A 22,922-nucleotide genomic window follows, 5' to 3' on the forward strand; every position below is an offset into this window, starting at 1 on the left:
TCTGACTCTCGCCTTGAAAACGGGTGGGGGGGGGGGGTCGTGTGTTCGAATACCACCACGGTCCGGCGTAGTCTGCTGCTGGGCAAATCCTTCACTCGAATAAAGGGTCTGAATGTGCAGCCTACCCATGCCTTGTGTACTGTAGGCCCTCCTGAATTGGAACAGCAAATTTTGTATGTCCTAGTTCTTTGCGCGGAGGCATACTTGTTGATCAAAGTTTCAATCAGGGTCTGCGTCTGCAGTCTAGGTCTGACGTCCTTTGGCAAGGCGTCAATCCATACTTTGCCACTCTCGACCCAGGTGCTAAATTGGTACCCGGTCGGATGTGAAAGTCCAGTACTGCGTGCGCCTCACCGGTGACCGACTGGAATACTCCCCAGGGAGTGGAGGATGTGCACACATTGTGTGCTGGAATGACTGATTGAATCATATGACTGGGTTAATAATATATCTTTAAAGTGCTTAGACACGTCTTTTTGATGTATTAAGCGCTATATAAAAGAGGATCATTATCATTATTATTATTATTATTATATTTTTTATTATTATTTATTATTGTTATTATTATTATTATCATTACTATCAGTAGTAGTAGTAGTATTTTTAGGAAATCGGGGTTCCCACATCTTGTTTTTTTCTTCAAAGGCAAATAAATTATGATCATGCAATTCCATAATTCCTCTACATTTTGATACCTGATGACGAACACTTCACGCAATTATGAGCAAGACGAGATTGACATTTTAATATAAAATAATATAATATATAAACTTTGCATAAAGCTGAATTTAAGTGTTGGGTCAAACGATTTAAAGTGGTAAATGCAACAGTTGGAACGGGTTGTCATTCCTTCAATCTCTCAATTTCTGATTTAACATTTCAGTGTTTAAGTGCACTTTGCAACACGAAGTCATACCATACACTACGATATCATACAAACCATTACATTGCCATACGATTTGTTTATATACTCTCTATATAGATATTTGGAAGTAACCGAGTCGAATTGAATTCTTTTCTCATAAAGGACAAATTCAATATTCAAGCCGTCCAATGAAGTATTCCTTCTTAACCTGTCTTTCCATTCTCTGGGGGTATGTGCAAATATTTCTTGAACAACTGAAACTTCCTCCTCGTCCAATCCCATACATCTGAAATAATTATCCGGCTTAAGTGTCCCCTTGACATCTGTAATGTGATGAAATTTAAAGAATATTTTTGAGAAACAGATTTTCATGAAAAAAACGTTTTTCCGTTCTTCAAAATACACTTATTATTAAAGAAAATTTCATTTATTTTACTATTTGTATCTTTTTAAATAAAAATATTCATATCAGACCAAGTGCGTAACATTTTCTCGGTAATATTTTGGTAATTTAACATCGACCATATCAGGGGAAAAATTGCAGTAAAAGACTAAAATACCATAACATTTCTCGGTAATATTTTGGTAATTTAACATCGACCATATCAGGGGAAAAATTGCAGTAAAAGACTAAAATACCATAATGTTCGTTGCCACACGATATCATGCGATGTTATTCATACGTTCTCTTTCTCTAATTTTTCTTTTGGCACTGCAGGACCAAGTCTTTGCGGACACCACCCAACATGTTGATTGTGAATCTTGCCATCAGTGACTTTGGAATGGTCATTACCAACTTTCCTCTCATGTTTGCTTCAACTATATACAATAGATGGCTCTTCGGGGATATAGGTAGGTAAGATAATATTAAATCCCTTTTCTCTCTCTCTCTTGCGTGTTACGAAGTCGATTTATTCTTTAAAGGACAAGTCCACCCCAACAAAAAGTTGATTTAAATAAGAAGATAAAAATCTAACAAGCATCACACTGAAAATATGATCAAAATCGGATGTAAAACAAGAAGTTATGACATTTTAAAGTTTCGCTTAATTTCACAAAACAGTTATATGCACATCCTGGTCGGTATGCAATTGAGGGACTGATGATATCACTCACTCACTTTTTATTTTGTATTTCACTATATGAAATATTTCTATTTTCTCCTCATTGTCATTTGGAACAAAGTTTAATTCCTCCCTGAACATGTAGAAATACCATTGTTTTAACATTTTTGGTTCAGTAAAATTAGTCATTATCGTCAAATATGTAAATAGTGTATAATTCAAACAATAAAATGAAATAGTGAGTGAGGAACATCATCGACTCACTCATTTGCGCATCACTGAGTTGCGCACATAACTATTTTAATTATGAAAAGTTTTAAATGCAACAAGGCAAGCCAAGGCTGGATTCCCCTTTAAGTTCATGTCGTTAACACCGATACCTGCTCAGATCCGACGATAGACCAGAACAGGGATAAGAATGTACACTGTAAAAAAACCTGATTTAACAGAGAGAAAAAAAGAAGATTTTGCAGAAAGCAATTATATAACAGAATCATTCTGTAAATTCATAATAAAGGGAATTTTCTGCAATTTAAGAGAACAGGTCTGTTTAAAAAGGGGAAAAGGGTGTTTCATTAAAAGAAATTTGTACGGTTCCATACACCAAAGACCAATTTCTTTCCTGTAAGATTACGCAAGTGTGGATTAACGCCTTGCCAAAGGATGCTAGACCGCTGTGGGATTTGAACACACAACCCTCTGTTTACAAGGCGAGAGTCATAACCACTACACCACGGCTCTTCCGTAAACAGTGTAGTGTAAACATGATGTCACTGTCTCCGCCAATGTGTCATTTGATTTGTAACGTATTAAGAAGAGTGCTTCTAATTTGTCTTCACGACGTAACCAGATGAATTGATGTTGCGTCTTTCGCCTTCCTGTCCGTACTTAAACAATTATCCTCATGGACCCAGGAAGGCGTCTGTAAGATGGAGTTGGGATTCTCGAGCAATTGTTCTGTCTAATTCCATCCCGTTTCCATTCCTCACTGCCATGACTGTGAGTGTCCATTAATTTGTTTGCGTTGGGGTAACTTTCACGTGTTGATTTCATGCGCACGCGCACAGCACATGCAGAGAGTCAAGTTTTCCGCCACGTATACCTGTCAAACATGGATTAAAATATTTCAACTTCATATCAAAACACATCAGTGTTCGCTTAGACGAATGGATGAAAAATCATGATACAGATAAGATGCTAACTAAATTCTTTTACAGTGGTTATAATCGCAGCCGACAGTGAATGCAATTACTACTTAAAATGCCTTCGGCATGTACATGTACATAAAATAATAGAAATTGGAATATAATGCAATTTCTCCATTGTCATATTTAATCACTAGTATCGAGCATAGACATCCCTAATGTTCTAGTTTCATTTGATGGCACTTCTGACCTATACCCCCCCCCCTCCAAAAGAAAAAAGAGAGGAGAAAATCAATGTCTAATGATCTCATTATGGGTAGAGTTATAAGCTGAAAGGGAGCTAGAGCAGAGAAATGAATTCATCGTTAGGAATTTACTAAAAGTAGGTTGCAATTCCGTTTCTTTGTGTCGGTATATAAACAGAACAGTAGCGTAATGAGGCAAAATTTTGAGGGGGCTCGGTATGAAACATCGCGTAAATTAATTTTAAAAGTTGCTCGCGAGAAAAGCGAGCGAGCAAAAACCCAAATTTGTAATATATTTTGACATAATATTCAGGAAATAATATCATATTTTACCTTTATCCCTTTCCTTTTGTCTTTTATTTTCTTGGGAGTGAAAAAGAATCCACCCCCCCCCCCCAATTAACGCCAGTGCGAGGGAGCGGAAAGAGCGAGAAAAAAATCGATATTTTCATTAAAACAATCAAATTTTGTGACAGTTTTTGACATAATGTTCAGAAAATATATTTCACTCTTCTCTCTTTCCTTTTGTCTTTATTATTTTCTTAGTCGTGAAATTTCTTTGGGGGAGGCAAGCGCCTCCCAATCCCCCCCCCCCCGCCTCTTAGTACGCTACTAAAGAGAAATGAGAAATAAAGGAAAGAAAGAAGACGATCATTTAAAGGAAAGATCTCGGGTAAGCGTGTTAACTCTATAATACCCCCACAATTCAATTGAGAAAAAAAATCTGACCCCCGCCCATAAGTCTTCCTGACCCCTGTTACACCCACAAATGTAATAATCGCCCACAAATGTAATAACGCCCACAAATGTAATAACACTTTACCCACAAATGTAATAACGCCCACAAATGTAATAACACTTTACCCACAAATGTAATAATTTTTGATCGCCCACAAATGTAATAACACTTTACCCACAAATGTAATAACGCCCACAAATGTAATAACACTTTACCCACAAATGTAATAATGCACTTTACCCACAAATGCAATAATGACTTTACCTACAAATGCAATAAATTTGAAGTGATTTTTGGCGAATTCGTTCTAAACTAATATCCTATAGTAATGCGTTCATATAGACCAATTTCACAACGTGAGAGGGCAGCAGACTGGTCGCCATGCTGCGGTGGGCGAATCAACTTTATAGTACACAAGTCAATAGGGTATTTGGTACATTCGTTCGATTTTTTTTTTTATTTTGGACCAATTGAGCAGATTGACAATGAGCATTAATCGGAGATGTTCAGGTCGCAGCTGTGCTGTGTTCAATTGCCACAACAATTGGAGAAAGCTTCAGGATTGGAAGCAAAGTGAATGTGAAATTCACTCGCCTTGGACTCATGAAGCCTGTTTGTGTGTGAAGCCGTACTCCCTGCATAGGTTTCCAGGCCGTGATGAAGGAATGCGTCGCCAGTGGATAAAAAACATCAACAGAAAGGACTTAGATGGAAATATCAGTCCCTCTCTCTCTCTCCTCTTTATCTCACACTATCCCTCTCTCTCTCCCTCTCACTTAATCCCCTTCTCTGTATTAACACTATCACTACCCCCTCTCTCTCTCTTTCTCTCACTACCCCCCCCCCCCTTCCTCACTATTCCCCCTCCCCTCTCACTATCCCCCTCTCCCCTCTCTCATCCTCTCTCCCTCTCACTCTATGTCTCGTTCACTCTCCCGCTACTCTAACACAATTTACTAGCAACAAGAAGTGAGCTCCCTGATGAAAACCAACAGCGATTCTTGGTCATCATCAACTCACTTTTACTGACAAAACTAAGGGGGAAAAGTAGCCAAAGCGTAAAAATTCATCATACCTTCATCGGTCAGATATGGCCATTGTCTTACATCGTCTACCCAGGTGTCCATGCTTTATTTTATTGTTTTATGATGAATTTAATGACACAATATCAGAGCTTATCTGTAATCTTTCATTGAATTTGTACACAGAGCCAATCGCGGTCAGCGCACTTGCCCACCGCAGCAATGGCGTCGCCGATAGAGGGCCAAATACATAAACCGGCCGTGAAATTGGTCTATAGCACAAAAGTTCAAAGTCTTTTTTCCAGACCCGGTTAATGAAATATTACAGTACAAGTCCAAGTCTTTTTCCAGACCCGGTTTTTCAAAATTATAATATACGTCCAAAGTCTTTTTACCAGACCCGGTTGTTTCAAAATTATAATATACGTCCAAAGTCTTTTTTCCAGACCCGGTTAATTCAAAAATTATAATGCAAGTCCAAAGTCTTTTTTTCAGACCCGGTCGTTTCAAAAGTTATAATATACGTCGGTGAGGGGAAAAGACAACACTCTAAGCCCAAGCATTTTAAGTGGGTTTAATTTTGAAGATTGGTCTCAGCTGTCATTTTTTTCAATATTTCTTTATCTTTTAAATAACCGGGTCCAGACGAAAGACTAAGCATAATACTCGTGTTATTCCACAAGAATAAGAATATGAGTCTTTTATTTTTAGGATTGTTTAAATCATTTTTAAATCACCGGGTCTGGAATAAAGACAACGCTCTAAACATGTGCTTTTCTACATGCATGGTCTTAATTTGGAGGATTGTTGGTTCTTAGATTCGTTGTTGGGGGTTGAGTTTTATTGATTTTTTATTCCTGAAATAATTGTGTCTGGAGGAAAGTCGATCTTCGACAATCGGTCTTCATGTTGTTCCACAGTAATTAGATTATTGGGTATTCGTTTTAGAATATTTGTAAAAACTATTTATTTTTCAAATAGTAACCAAGTCTGGAGAAAGGATGTCTGCTTAACCCACGCGTTATTACAATGTTTTGTAGGGGTAGTAGTATTATTTTTAAAAAGACATATTTTTACTGGGTAAAACTTTGGAAATTTGGTCTTAGATTCGAAGTTTTTCAGTTATTTTTTTTAATAGCCGGGTCTGGAGGAAAGAGTACGTTTTAAAACTCGTGTTATTCCACGAGAATAAGAATATAAGGTCTTATGTTAGAAGATTTTTTTTCGTAACTGTTTTAGGTCTGGAATAAAGACAACACTCTAAACCTCTTTTAAAACAGGTTCTTAGGTTGAAGGTTTGTTTGGTCTTAGACTTTGATTTTTTTTAATTCTTACTATTAGCGTTTTTTTTTAAGAAAAAAAATGGTCGGGCTGAGAGACTACGCTATATCCAGCATTAATAAGATTATGGGGTCTTTAAACTGTTTTTAAACTGTTATTCATAATGTTTAAATAACAGGTAACCGGGTATGGAGAAAAGACTACGCTTGATTCTCAATTTACTCTTAGTGCATATATTCACAATATACACCGTATAAGTTGAAACAACAACAAAGACATTAATTCCACCAGTTTTAATTAACTGGGTCTGGAGAAAAGACTAAGCTCGATTCCAATTTTTTCAACAGGAATATCATTATCGTATCTTAGTTTGGACTTATATTATAAATTTTGAAATAACTGGGTCAGGAAAAAGACTGGACTTATTAAAATTCTTGAAACAACCGGGTCTGGAAAAAAGACTTTGGACTTATATCACAATTTTTTAAACAACCGGGTCTGGAAAAAAAGACTTTGGACTTTTATTATATTTTTTTAACAACCGGGTCTGGAAAAAAGACTTTGGATTTATATTATAATTTTTGAAATAACCGGGTCTGGAAGAAAGACTTTGGACTTGTACTTTGATGTTTTATTAACCCGGTCTGAAAAAAAGACTTTGCACTTTTGTGCTATATGAACGCATTACTATAGGATTTTAGTTTAGAACGGATTCGCCAAAAATCCCTTCAAATTTATTACATTTGTGGGTAAAGTCATTATTACATTTGTGGGCGATCAAAAATTATTACATTTGTGGGTAAAGTGTTATTACATTTGTGGGCGTTATTACATTTGTGGGTAAAGTGTTATTACATTTGTGGGCGTTATTACATTTGTGGGCGTTATTACATTTGTGGGTGCAACAACCCCCCCCCCCTCAAAATATTCTGGTGCCGCCTCTGTTAAAAGAGTTTTTCATAAAACGAGATATTCCGTGATTTTTCACTGATATCTTTGTTCTAAGCCAATCAGATGCAAGGATTTTTAGTAGCTTATAACAATAGTGGATACCACTTTTTTGTTTCATGAAATGCCCCCTTGTCTCCGGTAGATGTGAACACATTAACACGAACACAGTTTTCTTAAAGAAATAAACACATAATGTGAACAAGGAATGTTATGTATAAACACAACTATTTTATATCTACTGTAGATATAAACACGCTTATTTCAGGTGTGAATACATTTAATTTTACATATGACCACATCTAATTTACGCATGAACACATTTGTTTAGGTAGGAACATAATTATTTTAGATATGACACAATGACGGATGAATACAGCTTTTTTTCATATGCACATAATATACTTAAGATATAAACAGGGGTATTTTATTTCAGTTATTGATAGTTATTCTAGGCATGACAGATAATGTGAACGCAGTTGTATCAGGTATGAACACGTAAAACAATACATCTGCGAGATTACGTTCATATCTAAAATATGTGTGTTTATACATAACGTATTATCTTGTTCACATTCTGTGTTCAGTTGTTTTAGAATAACTGTGTCACATTTGCCATTACTTTGTCAGCGCATTGTTGCACTTGACCAATATCAGCGAAAATATTTCGGTCAGCAGTAACAGTAGGCCTACATGTATCTTTCGAATCATGAAGCTGTTTTTCATCTTTATTTGTCATTCCATCGCTGGCATAACGATATACATATGTGGTTAAACGCTGCTATACGTAAACGTCTGAACGTCATTATCGAAAGAAGGGGGTGGATGCTTATTTTGTTGTTTTAAAATGCATATTTAGAACGAGTTGTCCACTTGTGTTTTTTAAGAATCTTCACCGTGGAAAGTAGAAACACATTCATCCTGTTCTTGCAGTATGCAGATCCTGAATAAAATTCTGACAATTTTTTTTCCGTATTAATAGCACTGGTTTCTTGTTGTCGTTAGATCTCATGCGGATGATGAATAGAATATCATGAATAGTATTATTTTTATCTGCCCTGCGCATCAAGATATGTATTCGATTTCATCAACATCATAAAAAGCGAATAATATCACTGTGATTAGTGGTAAATGGGGTGACACTACTGTTTCAACCAGCACTTCGAAGAATTCTTAAATATTTCCATTGATTTTTTTCGATCATGTAGAATAGATACAGTTTTCCTGGAATTCCATTGATAGCTTTCTCTATAAATCTTGTCTAACCTTATCTCAAAATCAATCTTATGTCGGGATTGTTTACGCATAAAGGGTTTTTTTTAAGCGTCCATGCAGGGCTCCGTAACACAAAGGGGGTGGGTACTAATAGATTTGGTTTTGAGGGGGATGAGCGGCTGAAGGTTCAAAACCGATACCCATATTTACTGGTCATTGTGGCTAAGAAGGTACCCATTATTAAAAATTTGACAAGCAAGGAAAAAGGTTATCACCCAAAATTGGAGGAGATTATGGACCCATGTTTAAGGCCTGTATCTAAAAATTGAGGCCATGTTAAGGAATTTTCCAACATAAAACCATACCCCATGTTTAGGGATTTCTTTAAATAAAAGCGACCCATTCCAGCGGCACATCCCCGTATGCCTTATTTCGTGAGTACCCCCCCCCTTCAAGATCAATCGCTACACTGATGGACTGGCCAATAAAGATCAATGGTACACGCGCATTTGGTTTAAAATACTGACTAGGAACCAATCAGTGAGGTTCTTCAATCGCAAGCCCCTGTGTTACGGAGCCCTGGAGCCCGTTTCATAAAGGACTTACAACTGTTGTACCTTTGCCATTATGGCAAAGTTACAACAGTTGTAACTTTTCCATTACGGTAGCTACCATGGTAACATGACTCAGCAGCCAATCAAAATCAAGGTTGCCTTGGTAGTTACCATAATGGCAAAGTTACAATAGTTATAACTTTTTATGAAATTGGTCCCAGGGCAGTGAATATTTAATCAACTCTATGCCATTCAGAAGCAAGGATTCCGGTGGCTTATAACAATTGTGAACTTGCCAGGGAATATGACACTGTCCCCTGTCTCCAATCATGCCCTTGCATAATCTCTACGCGGTCTACCCTACATAGAATCGTGACTATATTGCTAGGGTTGGCAACACCACCAAAAAAGTGACGTCATTTTTTACCCAATGGAATAAAAGATTGAATATGTAAGATAGGTAAGATAGGATGTCGCGTCCCAGACCCCCTTGTTCAGTGCTTCCACTCTTCCTGGAATCCAGGAAATTCCAGGAAGTTCCGTTTTGAAAAGTGGAAGCACTGCCCTTGTTGGTATAATCTTCTTCCTCCTTAGCTCTCTTTCCCAACTACTTGGAGCATCAAGTGTGTGTGGATGCCCTCTCCCCTGTAGCGTCTCCCCTGTTTCCAATTTATATTAAATTAAATTTCACACGCGTAAAACATTTCCCGAAGATTCGTGTTTAAAAATTCAAGATAATCTATTGTCATGCATAAGAATACACAAAATTCGCTTTCGGGCATTAAGTTACAAACGTGAATGCAATAAACTGTGGCATAAATAATACATTTGACAAACAATCATAAATGTTAAAATTTCACTGTTAAAAAATTCATAAAAATAATATTGAAATTAGACGGTCGAACGTTTACTACCAGTGAAAAGGATATATATATCTGACATTCCATATCTGACAAGAAAAGGGTCCCTTGACCAGCTCATTTTAAAAATAAATCGCCATTTATGAAGATAACCCCTAAAGGGGTCAAATTCATCACTTGAAACAGTAAAATAGCTGTTATTCTTCCGCCAGTCAAAAGTAGTTCCAAAGTCATTGATATATCTTCACAATTTGGGCAAAGGAGGTTCAGTATAGGTACCCTCCCAAGAATCAATGTTAGATTTCCAATCATATTCACACACTTTTGTCAATCAGCTATATAAAATTAAAAAGAAAATTATGGGTTGGGTCGAATGAATATCTTTTGATTTCCTCAGCTGTTGTAATTAGGCTCGTGGCACCTATATACACACTACCAAATCAGTAATGATGAAAGCGGAAGATCGGGTGGCAAGACGTATAGTAGACAACTGAAATCCGTATGTTTGGAGGAGTTTCTAAACATTTTTTTAAAAGTCTTTTTGTTTCTCCTCCAGACATAGTCCAGTTGAACAATTCGGCTGAAAATGACTGAAGCTTTCTCGATTTTGTATTTATTTATTCATTATTTATTATTATTATTATTTTGGGTTTTTTTTTTTTTTGGGGGGGGCGATTTGATAAAAAGTTTTTCACGAATCCCTCTTATAGCATTTCATTCTAGAAACAAAACATATGCTGTAATTTTATAATTTGTCATATTCAATTCATTCTTACTCTTTTGAATTTACAGGTTGTCAGTTTTACGCCTTCTGTGGAGCTCTGTTCGGCATCATGTCCATTGCCAATATGACTGCAATTGCACTGGATAGGTAAGCAAGAGGATTAACTAAATCAAGAAAAAATGAACAAAAATTGGCAAAGCCTCCTATCCAAGCAAACTAAGAGTTGACCCCCCCCCCTCGAAAAAAAAGGTTAAAAAGTAATATTCTCCACTTCCCCTTATCCGATTTTATTTGTTTCTTAAGCTTTTAATTATTTAAGATGTCTATCTGGGGGGGGGCAAGCTACAGAGTAAAAAGAAAATGTCACGCTGTTTAAACTCGTCACTCTAACAACAAGTTGTTTAAACATTACACAATCTTGTTTTCAATTATGCATACGTTTTCTACATCTTGTCAAAACAAATTAAGCAACTTGTTTCAGACTTTAAACAACTCATGTTAGAGTGACGGGCTTAAACATCCTGCTTGAAATTTTAAACAGCGTTTTTTTAGTCTATTGTCATGCCAATCCGTGCTAGAAGAATGGAAATTACCCCCCCCCCCCTTCCATTATTATGACAAGGGCTGAATGACAAATTTAGTTTGCGAACTAGACGATTTTTCCTTGAAGGTGATTGATCGTAGACTATTTTCTAAAAAACTTATAAGAGTGTGTAATGCATGACCTAACGAAAAATAGCTGCCAGTTTAATACTTTCAAATTAATGGCTTGTAAGATTTAGCCTCTAGAGTAGGGGAAAACCCCGGTGTAGTGGTCCACCTGCACTCCCCCAATCAGTTATATCGGGAGGAGAGACCTGCGGGTCGCCGTTATTCAGTTCACTTTTCGCCTCCCAGGCAAAGGTGACGCCAAACAAATAATGATGAATAATAGCCTAAAAGACGTTAAAAAGAGAAGGAATACAGAGAAATGAACTCGGGGTATTATTTCTAGTGTTATTCTTGCTGATGCAATATACGCCACTACATGTATAAACAAAATGGCACATCAAATTCCCAAAGGCATGGTCACACCGCCCGAGCGTTGTTGGAGCGGTCGTGGAGCGGAGAGAAAAAAAAAATCATCACCGCTCGCTACCGTTCACCATTTTAGATTTCAATTGTTTTTTTTATGTTTTCGATTTTTGTTTTCGATTTTTCCCCCAATTTTGAAAGCGAAATTCGACCCTCTTTCCCTACCGGTCCACGACCGCTCCAACGACGCTCGGGCGGCGTGACCAGGCCCTTAACGCAGTCGCCCCCTGGGAGAATACACTTAAAGGAAATAACCAAAACCCAAGAAGAAAAGCAATTTTATTGGAAAGAGTAAAATGAAAGGAACATTTGGAAAAAAAATCATCAAAATCGGCTACGAAATAAGCAAGTTATGGACATTTAAAAAGTCTTGTACTTTCTCTGGGAATCCTCAAATTGGCAAACGTGCTTCAAAATGGCTGATTTTGTGGACAACTCTCCATTTGTTTTGTACACAAATTTTCAGATTTTCCACTTTATTTTACATAGTTCACATTATCTCCCAATGATTGAGTACAACAAGACTTTTTAAACATCTATAACTTGCTTATTTCATAACCGATTTTGATGAAACTTTTGTTTTTAATTGTTCCTCTCAATTTACTCTTTTTGATAAGATTGCTTCTTTTCTTGGGTTTTGGTGTCCTTTAAACACGTCACCAACATACAAAATACCTCAATCACATTTCCCCTACGGCGGCCGTACGGCGAGTCGAAAACAGCCATTCTAACATTTTTTGTGTGTACCAGAGACATCATAGGCGGTTTGAATAAAAAATGAATAAACGGCCATTTTCGACTCGCCGAACGGCCGCCGTAGATGAAATGTGACTGAGGTATAAAGAGTCATTCGCAACATGTCGGCTCGCTACACGATCACTGTACAAGACATGATGTAAGCATATAGTAAGGGATACATAGCGAAAACCTTAAAGGAGAATGAAGCATTTGGAACAAGTAGACATGTGTCGAAACAGAAAAATCAAAGAATAAGAACAAAGAAAGTTTGAAAAGAAATCGGACAAATAATGAGAAAATTATGATCATTTGAATATTGCAATCACTAATGCTATGGAGATCCTCCCATTGGCAATGCTACAAAGATGTGTGATGTCTTATTTGAACAACTTTCCCTTTGATGGATTATAAAATACCCTGAAAATGTAAATTTTTGCTCTTTCTTATAGGGCGATACAAACTCTTTATCCATGATGTATTCTTTAAAAATATGTATTACATGTCCTCCTTTAGAAAGAACACATGATCTACTGATAGATATGATAAAAGGGGCAGTTTAAGTGAAATATATACTAAAGTAATGGGGAGAGTTGCTCACAAGCGACATCACACATCTTTGTCGCATTGCCAATGTGAGGATCTCCATATCATTAGTGCATATCGCAATATTCAAATGCTCATAACTTTCTCATTATTTGTCTGATTTTTCTCAAACATTTCGTTGATCTGGTTCTTTGATTTTGCTGTTTTCACACAAGCTATCTTGTTCCAAAGGTTTCATTCTCCTTTAATTTAGGACATATACAAACATAGTCCTTTAAGTTTCAGGAATTACAGTTTGGAACCAACTTGGGAGTTCTATTAAACATGATTAAAATGTCATCTTCTTTGCAGAGCTTTGAAACAATGTAAAATATGTGTTATCTGCAAACGATGCTTAAAATAATTCTTGGAAATATGATGCATATTCGCATTTTAAAGGAATAGCTTACACTTCTTGTTTAATATAGACACGGTCCAGGTCAATTGATTAATTTTCAGCGGTCTTTTAAGCAATCAAAGTGTAGTGAAAAATGTAAATATCTTTAGTATCACGGGGTAATGAAAAGTGTATAGTAAAAAAAACCCTGAACCACAAAAACCGCCGAACAGATATATCACTTTCTTTGGTCCCCATTCCAGATACTACGTGATCTGTTGGTCTCTGGAGGCGGTACGTTCGGTGACTCATCGACGGTCTATGATCATCATTCTCATAGTGTGGGCTTATGCAATCTTCTGGTCCATTCCACCGTTCTTCGGCGTAGGGTCCTACGTCCTGGAGGGCTACGGTCTCGGCTGCACCTTCGATTTCATGACGCAGGATCTCAACCATTACCTCCACGTTAGTTTCCTCTTCGCCAGCAGCTTCGTCGTGCCAGTCACCATCATCGTCGCCTGCTTCACCCGCATAGCCGTCACGGTGAGGAAGCATCGGCACGAGCTAAACAAGATGCGGACACGACTCACCGAAGACAAGGACAAGAAGCATAAGTCGTCCATCCGTCGCGCCGACAAGGCCAAGACCGAGTTCCAAATCGCAAAGGTCGGTTTCCAAGTCACCATCTTTTATATCCTCTCCTGGTTGCCTTATTCTGTAGTCGCTGTCATTGGTCAGTACTTCGACCCGGATTTACTGACACCGTTGGGAACGGTCGTGCCGGTTATCTTCGCCAAGTGTTCAGCTATCTGGAACCCGATCATCTATTGTTTGTCGCACGAGAAGTTCAACGCGGCGTTGAAGGAGAAGCTCATGGAGATGTGCGGGGTGGAGCTTCCGTCGAAGCATCGAAGCATGGGGTCGCAGGAATCTTCGGTTACCGGCCGACGGGGGATGCATCGCCAGAATTCTTCGACGCTGTCGGAATCCTCCGTCTCCAGCACGGTGGAGCAGGACGCCATGGAGCTGAAGGACCGGAAGCAGGGTCCAGGTCCAGCCACCGTGAGGGTCCAGCAGGAGAAGGGGGAAGCCGCGGGGACGTATCGGAGGAACCCCGAGGAAGTCACCTTTTCCAAAGACACCGGAGCTGAAATCGAAGAGAAGGGCAGGGGCGATCAGGGCCAGCGTGACGATAGAGTAAAGCAACATGGAGAAGGGCAAATGGATCAGTGGAGCCAACCGCCTCCCGCTGCTCCGGGGGTCAATGATAAGGAATACCTTACAAAGATGTAGATTAGGCCTGTCATGTGATTTGAATATTATTCATCGGGTGGTCTACTGTCTTTAGCTATTTGATCTCTCCTGTTTAACCCATCTCCCTTTATTAAACAATACTGGAGATTGTTTAAAAAATGATAATAGGAATAATACCACCCGCAAAAACAGCAACAATGATAAATATTATAATAATAATAAATAACAATAATAATAATGATGATTATAATGACATAATGATAAGATGATATTAGTAATGATATTTGTTGTGATAATAGCAACGATCAAAACAAGAACAATGATATTCATTTTTATTCTCCAACAAATACCTCCACGGTGAGTAGGTATTCAATTAATTAAACCGATTTAGCGTTTCTTCTGCGTGGGCTAAGTGAATAAGTGAATGTTGAACCTCTTTGATGATGTGATAGTGATTTGAATATGCACTGGGTTGATCTGCTGGCAGATCGGCTAGCCATCTTAAGTAGATCCATATTGCATGTATTCTGGATGTTTACAGTAAATCCTCCCCCCCCCCCCCCTCCATGATTAAGAACAACGACTCCTCTACGAGCAGTCTGCGACAATGAGATGGATATGACGTCACGGCTTTCGTCCGTTGCCGATTCGTAGACCTTTCCTACTATTTCCGACGCAAACCGCAGATGCAATTGTCGTTTTGGGACTGGATCAGAAGATCGCACATTTCGTATGTGGAACTCGATCCAACATAGAGCAGTATTTACATGATTTTGTTTCCGCGTTAATCGCAAATTGAGTAGTCACATCGTAAAGTGGTCACGGTTTAGAGGTTTGAATCTGCAAATTGAGTAGTCACATCGTAAAGTGGTCACGGTTTAGAGGTTTGAATCTGCAAATTGAGTAGTCACATCGTAAAGTGGTCACGGTTTAGAGGTTTGAATCTGCAAATTGAGTAGTCACATCGTAAAGTGGTCACGGTTTAGAGGTTTGAATCTGCAAATTGAGTAGTCACATCGTAAAGTGGTCACGGTTTAGAGGTTTGAATCTGCAAATTGAGTAGTCACATCGTAAAGTGGTCACGGTTTAGAGGTTTGAATTTGCAAATTGAGTAGTCACATCGTAAAGTGGTCACGGTTTAGAGGTTTGAATCTGCAAATTGAGTAGTCACATCGTAAAGTGGTCACGGTTTAGAGGTTTGAATCTGCAAATTGAGTAGTCACATCGTAAAGTGGTCACGGTTTAGAGGTTTGAATCTGCAAATTGAGTAGTCACATCGTAAAGTGGTCACGGTTTAGAGGTTTGAATCTGCAAATTGAGTAGTCACATCGTAAAGTGGTCACGGTTTAGAGGTTTGAATCTGCAAATTGAGTAGTCACATCGTAAAGTGGTCACGGTTTAGAGGTTTGAATCTGCAAATTGAGTAGTCACATCGTAAAGTGGTCACGGTTTAGAGGTTTGAATCTGCAAATTGAGTAGTCACATCGTAAAGTGGTCACGGTTTAGAGGTTTGAATCTGCAAATTGAGTAGTCACATCGTAAAGTGGTCACGGTTTAGAGGTTTGAATCTGCAAATTGAGTAGTCACATCGTAAAGTGGTCACGGTTTAGAGGTTTGAATCTGCACTGCGATTTATCTTTTCAAGTCGCAGACCTGTCTTAAACGAGTCGGATAAAATTATGAATCAAGAAGGGTCTTATTTATAATAATTCTGTCCAAATGGAAAGTTAATGATTTGGTTGTTTGTTTATTTGAAACCATTATCCAGCAAACGAATCAAAGACCTTGTGTATCATAAAATGGAAAGCCGTTCAATCTCAATTGAATTTTAGGCCTACATTATGTAGACTCAGTATATCATCGACTTTTATAGTTACCACAAAGGTTTTTGTGTTGGTCGCATAAAAACTATCAAGAAGGGATCTTGATTATCAAAGGAAAGTTCGGTGATTTTGATTTTTTTAAAGTCAGTTTATATTCTGGGAATATGGATGAATGCTCCCCAGAGACAGAGTACATTCTTGATATTTATGTGTGTATTCAAGTCTTATGCATCATAATAGGCAATGAGACCAGGGAGCCGTTTATTCATAAATCTGTTTGTAAGTTAAGAGCGACTTTGAGAACGACTGGTGATCCTTTCTTACGCGCTAAACCTTCGCCTATATATTTTGGTGTATACCATTTACCAAAAGAAAGGATCGCCAGCCGTTCTTATCATACGAACAACTTTATGAAACACCCACCAGATCAGCTCTGCGTTGATAGTTGTATCATTACTAGGCCTAATCCTTACAAAAGTTAGAGTCAGTTACAAACATATTTTGTTGTGAAATCGGATTTAGAGTATTCAAGTAGTTGATGTATCACCTTGCTAATGCTATATTATTTTGCTTATATTTCTATTGCACATTTTGGCACTATTATTTATCTCGTGTTCTTCTGAAATATACAGTTTTTAGAGCCCCTATTACTACAAAAGGGGATCAATAATTGCAATCATGGTGTAAATAACTATGTCTATATTATTCTGTAAATACTCTGGATATTTCGATGTTATATTTTATATAAGCTTGGCTTGAGCATGATATGTAAATAATGTGTTTTATATTTTGTAATCGGAATTTGCAAATGTATAAAAGTAGTTATTATTATGTGTAAGAAGATCTTCAATGAAGAATCATTTATCATACACATTAAAAACGCCTAACCCAACGCTGTTTACTATATGAACCTTACAGTATTTTTTTAACCGTTTAAACAATCATGTTTAATTTATTGAGGATTATATATTGAAAATTAAACTTTGTTGCTTAAGATTTAAACACTTGTTTAAACTGTTTAAACAATTACTGTTAGGTTCATATAGTAAACACCGTTGTATATTTTTTACTGTGTAGACATGCATGCTTCGCTATTCATTCACTATATGTTGCCAAGAAATGTTGAATGATTTAAGAAATGTGAAGCGCATCAGATCTTGGCCCCGTTTTACAACGAATCACGTTTGTTCGCCAATACGAATGCAATATAAGTCTTACACAGCAAAAACTGTGGTGTTATCCGGTGTACATAGAGGACCACACCAGTTATTTCACACCGGTGTTAAATTGGTGGTGTTAGTTTTACACCTCTAGTGTTATTACAACTCCTATGGTTGTTACATTTACACTCTTTGGTGTTATGTTTAATCTCTAGTGTGTTATTTTAACACCTCAGGGTGTGGTCCTCTATTATAAACACCACTTTTTACAGTGTAGGTGCTTGTACCTCACTGGTTGAAAGTCGAGTTGTAATTGATTTTAGAGTTTTGTTTGATTACAACTCTCCTCTGTAACGGTTGCCAAAGTGCTCGCACCTTATTGGTTGCAAGTCGAGTTGTAATTGATATTATAGAGTTCTGTTTGATTACAACTCTCCTCTGTAACGGGGCACTCGTCACTCGTAGAAAATTAGCCGAGTCGGACTTTTGAGTGTTGTGCACTCTTAAAAATGTTGGGCAACATACTGTCCGCACAACAATTGGTTAAAACTTTATCTAATTCTGGGTAGTTTTTAACCAATAATGTGTGCTTTGGGTGAAAACTATACACAGTAATGGTTGAAAACTACTCAGAGTTGGATAAATTATTTAACCATTTGTTGTGTTGACAAGATTTGCCCAAGAGTGCGGGTAAAAATTATCTGGTCTGCAGTATATGGGCAATTTAATTTTTTTCTTTCTTTCATCATCTTATCACCATTATTATCATCGTCAATATCACCATCATCATCGTGTTTATGATGATGATCATCATCATTTTTATTATCATGTATTCATTTATCAAATTATTTATCCATCTTCGTTAATTTCATTGTAATATCTTTATCTGAAAATTCTGTATCTTTGTGACAGATAGCTGGCGAATTCACGGGCAGCAGAAATGGAAAGATTATATTTTGAGATTCGTCTTTAGAACTATTAAATTCGTTGCTCCAATCTTTTATTTGTTTCAAATTGCATTTCACAGTTAGATTTTTTTGTAATAGAGCTCTATTAAATTACTCCAGTGCAATATACAGTGCGTATCAAAAAAAAGTTTACACTTTGAAAAAGCCCTGGGAATTAAAAAAAATATACATGTGGGTGATTGTTTCACATATATTCTTGGGTTTGGGTCTCATCTGTCAAATAAAAGTAAAAGTTTTGACAGAATGTTACACTTGAGTGAGCACCGTCCATTGTTGTGAAGCTCGCAAAAATCTGTTTGCGCAGAAATGTTCGTTTTCACGCTGTGTCAAGGGGAAAGGGCGAAATCAAACTTATCCTGCGAAACATGTCTCATACATTTCCCTTACACTTTTAGTCAATTGAAATAAACCGGATACATTCAAGCATTTTGTATCGATTTTGCCACCCAAATTGAAATTTCAACACTTAGTAAGCACAACCTTTACCATTTTTTTGTGCCAGCTGGATCTGAGGACATAACTGAATCAGAACAAAAGTTCATATCGGACATCTCCAGTATTTTCTCACTAAGTTTGTATCATTTAAAGTGGTTTTGCATTTCATTTTTCATTTACTACTTGTTTCTCGACACTTTACCCAATACTTGTATTCGCATAACTATTTCAAAATTCTGCGCAAATCATTTTATCACTAACTTTTCAAATGTAAGTGGTGCTCACTCAAGCGGGAACATTTTTCGACAGTTATAATTATCGTCATTTGCTTAAATGGATCTGTACCAATGTTAAAATGTGGAAAAAAATCTTCATGATTTTACAAATATATAATTTTACAGGAATTTTTCCAAGTGTAAACTTTTTTTTGATACGCACTGTATAATGTTTGATGAATTTAATGAAACTGGTTTTTGATACTTGACGCTGCAAGATATGTCCTGAAATAAATTAGCGAGAGCTGAGGCTGCGGGACAGCTATAAGATAGATGAGATACATGACAACCTCATTCTTTTGAACCTTGTAATGGATATATTCACTGGCATATGTGGACGACTACCACCCCCCCCCCCTCCTCCTTCTCTTTTTAAAACACAATCCGTGAATTCAAATCTGTAGTGATTGCCTGTACCGTCTATGAACTACAAAGAATTAGGGTGAAAATCATTGCGAATACAGGCATCGTATATCATTTCACTTTTTAAATTTCATTTCAGCTGTAAATTTTTGTATCTGCACTTCCATAAAATAATCAACTATTTGTACGTCCGGCCCCCCACCCACCCCCCCCCCTTCGTTTCCACTCTAACGTCACTTTTGGAACTGATCACGCCGTGATCATTTGACAGCATTTTCAACTTTTTTATACGGTGTTGTTGTTGTTTGTTACAAAAGGGTTTAAATTGTACAAACATGCAAATAAACTACTAAATCCTACCATTTTTAAGGAATAATTTTACTCAAAGCAAAATGGCAAACGTTCAATTAACTATCTGAAATGCGTGACAAATTTTTATACAGAATTCTAATATTTCAAATGAGGCCCTTTATCCGTTGAACAAACTTTTTGCTACCAGTCTATAAGTATTGAAAAAAAATGTGATGTGTGATGATGCTTATTTATGATCGGTATTTTATTCGTTGAATTGGCGCTGTGAAATTACATATGTCCGCAAAAAAACATATACCCAAAATAATGACTGAAATATGTCAGAAATATAGTTTCTTATGATATTCGATGAAAGAGACTGACGTGTACAATATTACGAAAACAAAGTCGTTTTATTTACGTGGAGGAGTACGTTTTATCATTGTAAGATATAATCACGATAGTATCTCTATAGGACTGGGAGGGGATATTTTTTTTCCTATATAAAAGTATAGCACAGATGCCTGTGTCAATATAGAATATTCAGGAGGTATTGAATGTAGAATATAGGATATTAATAAAACATTCTTGGGCCAAGGGATCAATATAATCAGGGCGGATTAAATTCATTTGAGAAAAAAAAATGTGTGTTCGTTTCTCAAAAGCTGTCTGAAGTTGGTTAAATTTTGAAATTACATGTATATATTCTGGGATTATCCTCTGTATCCATGGTATCTCTGCATCTCTTTCTGTCTGTCTGTCTCTCTCGCTCTCTCTGTATCTCCCTCCCGATCCCCTGTCTTTCTCTCTCTCTCTCGCTTTCTCTGTCTCTCTCTACCCCCACCCCCCCCTCCCACCCACTCTCTGTCTATCCAATGACCTTTTCAATGAGTCCATGGTTATAAAACCCCATTTTGAAATTCGTCATTCACCACGAGCGTGCTACCACATGATTATAAAAATGAATAACAAAGCAGTCACTCTTTCAACTGAGAAGAGAACTTATTTTATTTTTTCGACGTAATTCAATTAAAAGATATTATGAGACACGGTGGTATTTTTTGTCTTATGCCTATTCTATAATTGTGTTTCCATATTACGTTTTAATCTTTTAGTTGTTACATAAATCTATTAACGTTATCTATGTCCTTTTCTATGGTAATTTACATTGTTTTATTTTCCGATTGTTAAACTTATGTCTTTATCTTGATGCTACTTTATTGTAATTACAATTTTGGGATTCAAATTTGTACGGGTTTTTCAAACTTTTTTTGTATCCTTTGACATGTTTTACTTCGTATGTTTTTCTTGTCTAAATAAATACAAATACTAAATACTTTGATACTATAGAGGGCCAAGACGCTCTCTTTTCCTAACTTAATGTAGAGTTACTAGGTAGCGATGTTTTATGTTCTTTCCTCTGTCTCTTCCTTATTTTTTTTCCCTCTCCCCTTCGCTTTTTCTAGTTTTTCCACTAATTGAAAATCAAAAAGGGGGGGGGGGCTGATCTCCCGTACACTCTTAATTGCATGTATTTAAAAGTAAATCCAGATGAATTATAGTTATTGATCAATGGAATTCTGGATTTAATTTTAATCCTAAAAAATCTCGAGGGATTTGAATTAATTCCTTCGAGATTGAAAATATGAATCTTTAGGATTTAAACCGTAAATCCAGAATTCATCTGGTCGCTATCTACAGTCCACCAGGATATATTTTAAATCCCAGCGATTTAGAGTGTATCAACACCAACCCTGTTATAGGATACATAATATATTGTCCTTTGTTCTATATGTTTCTTTAATTACACTGATAATACAAATTTATGTATATAATTTTCAACCATAATATTTCATATAACCTTCGTTCTCTTTCATAGCTGCATACTTTCCAACTTTGTAATCACCGTATGGTATCAAACGTGTTTATCATTTATGAAAGCGATGGCGATCAGAATATAATTATGTCCGCCCCTTAAAAACAAACCTTTGAAATATTTATAAATTATTGATTACTGATTGGTTATGTATACGTGTATATTCATGATATGTAGAAATTCAAGATTATATTTTTGATAAGAGTTGAATGCGGAGGCCAAGAGACCAACAAAATCATTTTAAGGGGCGTATATAATGATTTTATGCATGTAATGGGCGAACTGTGCGTCACTTATTTGGATCACATGCTTGATTTCTTTTTTGTTTCTCCTTTTTTTGCTTCGTATATGAGTTGTGTATATCGTATCTAGATCAATTATTAATGAAGCGACGACAGATATTGCACGATTTATGATTTCAAGGTGCTCGCTTAAAAACCTCTGGGAAATGAAATAATGATGATCTTGATGTGGCAGGTAGATCATGTAAAATAAAGTAATAAGAGAGGGTTTTTTTTCCTTAAATCAGTACTGAAAATTTAATTATATGTTTTGTCGCATATCCAAGTCATTTGGAAGCGCATAGAGACGTTATTCATAATGTGTTATGCGCTATACAAGAACTGACTGATATTATTATTATGTATCATGCATGTATTGCCATGAAAATATATTCGAGGAGAAAGCGCGAAACCTCATTATGTTCGCAATTATTTTAGTTTTTTTAACTTGAATTAGATTGATATAAAGGATATAAAGATATATTCCTTTAAATAGGTTTATATATTACCTATTTATATTATATCATATAATATAGATATATTTATTTGCAAAATAAAAATTTTGGAGAGGGAGCATTGCAAAGAACGTTGATCCAATTAAGCCTATATACTCTCTCTATTTTTATCTTTTATTGTTTGGAAGTTTACATTTATGTATTTGTATTCTCATACGTAATCTTTCAATTTGGTCAGTTTTATAATCGGCTTTATATCTCTTGTTTTTTCCATTGCCTGGAAATGAATGGAACGTGTGTATTTATGGCATCTAAAGTGTATAATGTTATAAAACGAGCACAATTCTG

The 22,922-nt window shown here is 36.6% G+C and overlaps 1 protein-coding gene across 1 annotated transcript in view; it reads left to right on the top strand.

Annotated features, from left to right (window-relative positions):
- Window positions 1-14,861, top strand: part of LOC121405600 (rhodopsin-like) — a 41,545-nt gene extending 26,684 nt beyond the window's left edge. Inside the window, exons 2-4 of the mRNA XM_041596529.1 lie at window positions 1,584-1,717; window positions 10,731-10,809; window positions 13,657-14,861. Coding sequence (XP_041452463.1) covers window positions 1,584-1,717; window positions 10,731-10,809; window positions 13,657-14,686 — 1,243 coding nt within the window. The 3' untranslated portion in view covers window positions 14,687-14,861. The remainder of the gene's footprint in view (window positions 1-1,583; window positions 1,718-10,730; window positions 10,810-13,656) is intronic.
- Window positions 14,862-22,922: the final 8,061 nt, after the last annotated feature.

Source organism: Lytechinus variegatus, chromosome 18 (genome assembly GCF_018143015.1).
Source record: "Lytechinus variegatus isolate NC3 chromosome 18, Lvar_3.0, whole genome shotgun sequence".
NCBI lineage: Eukaryota > Metazoa > Echinodermata > Echinoidea > Temnopleuroida > Toxopneustidae > Lytechinus > Lytechinus variegatus.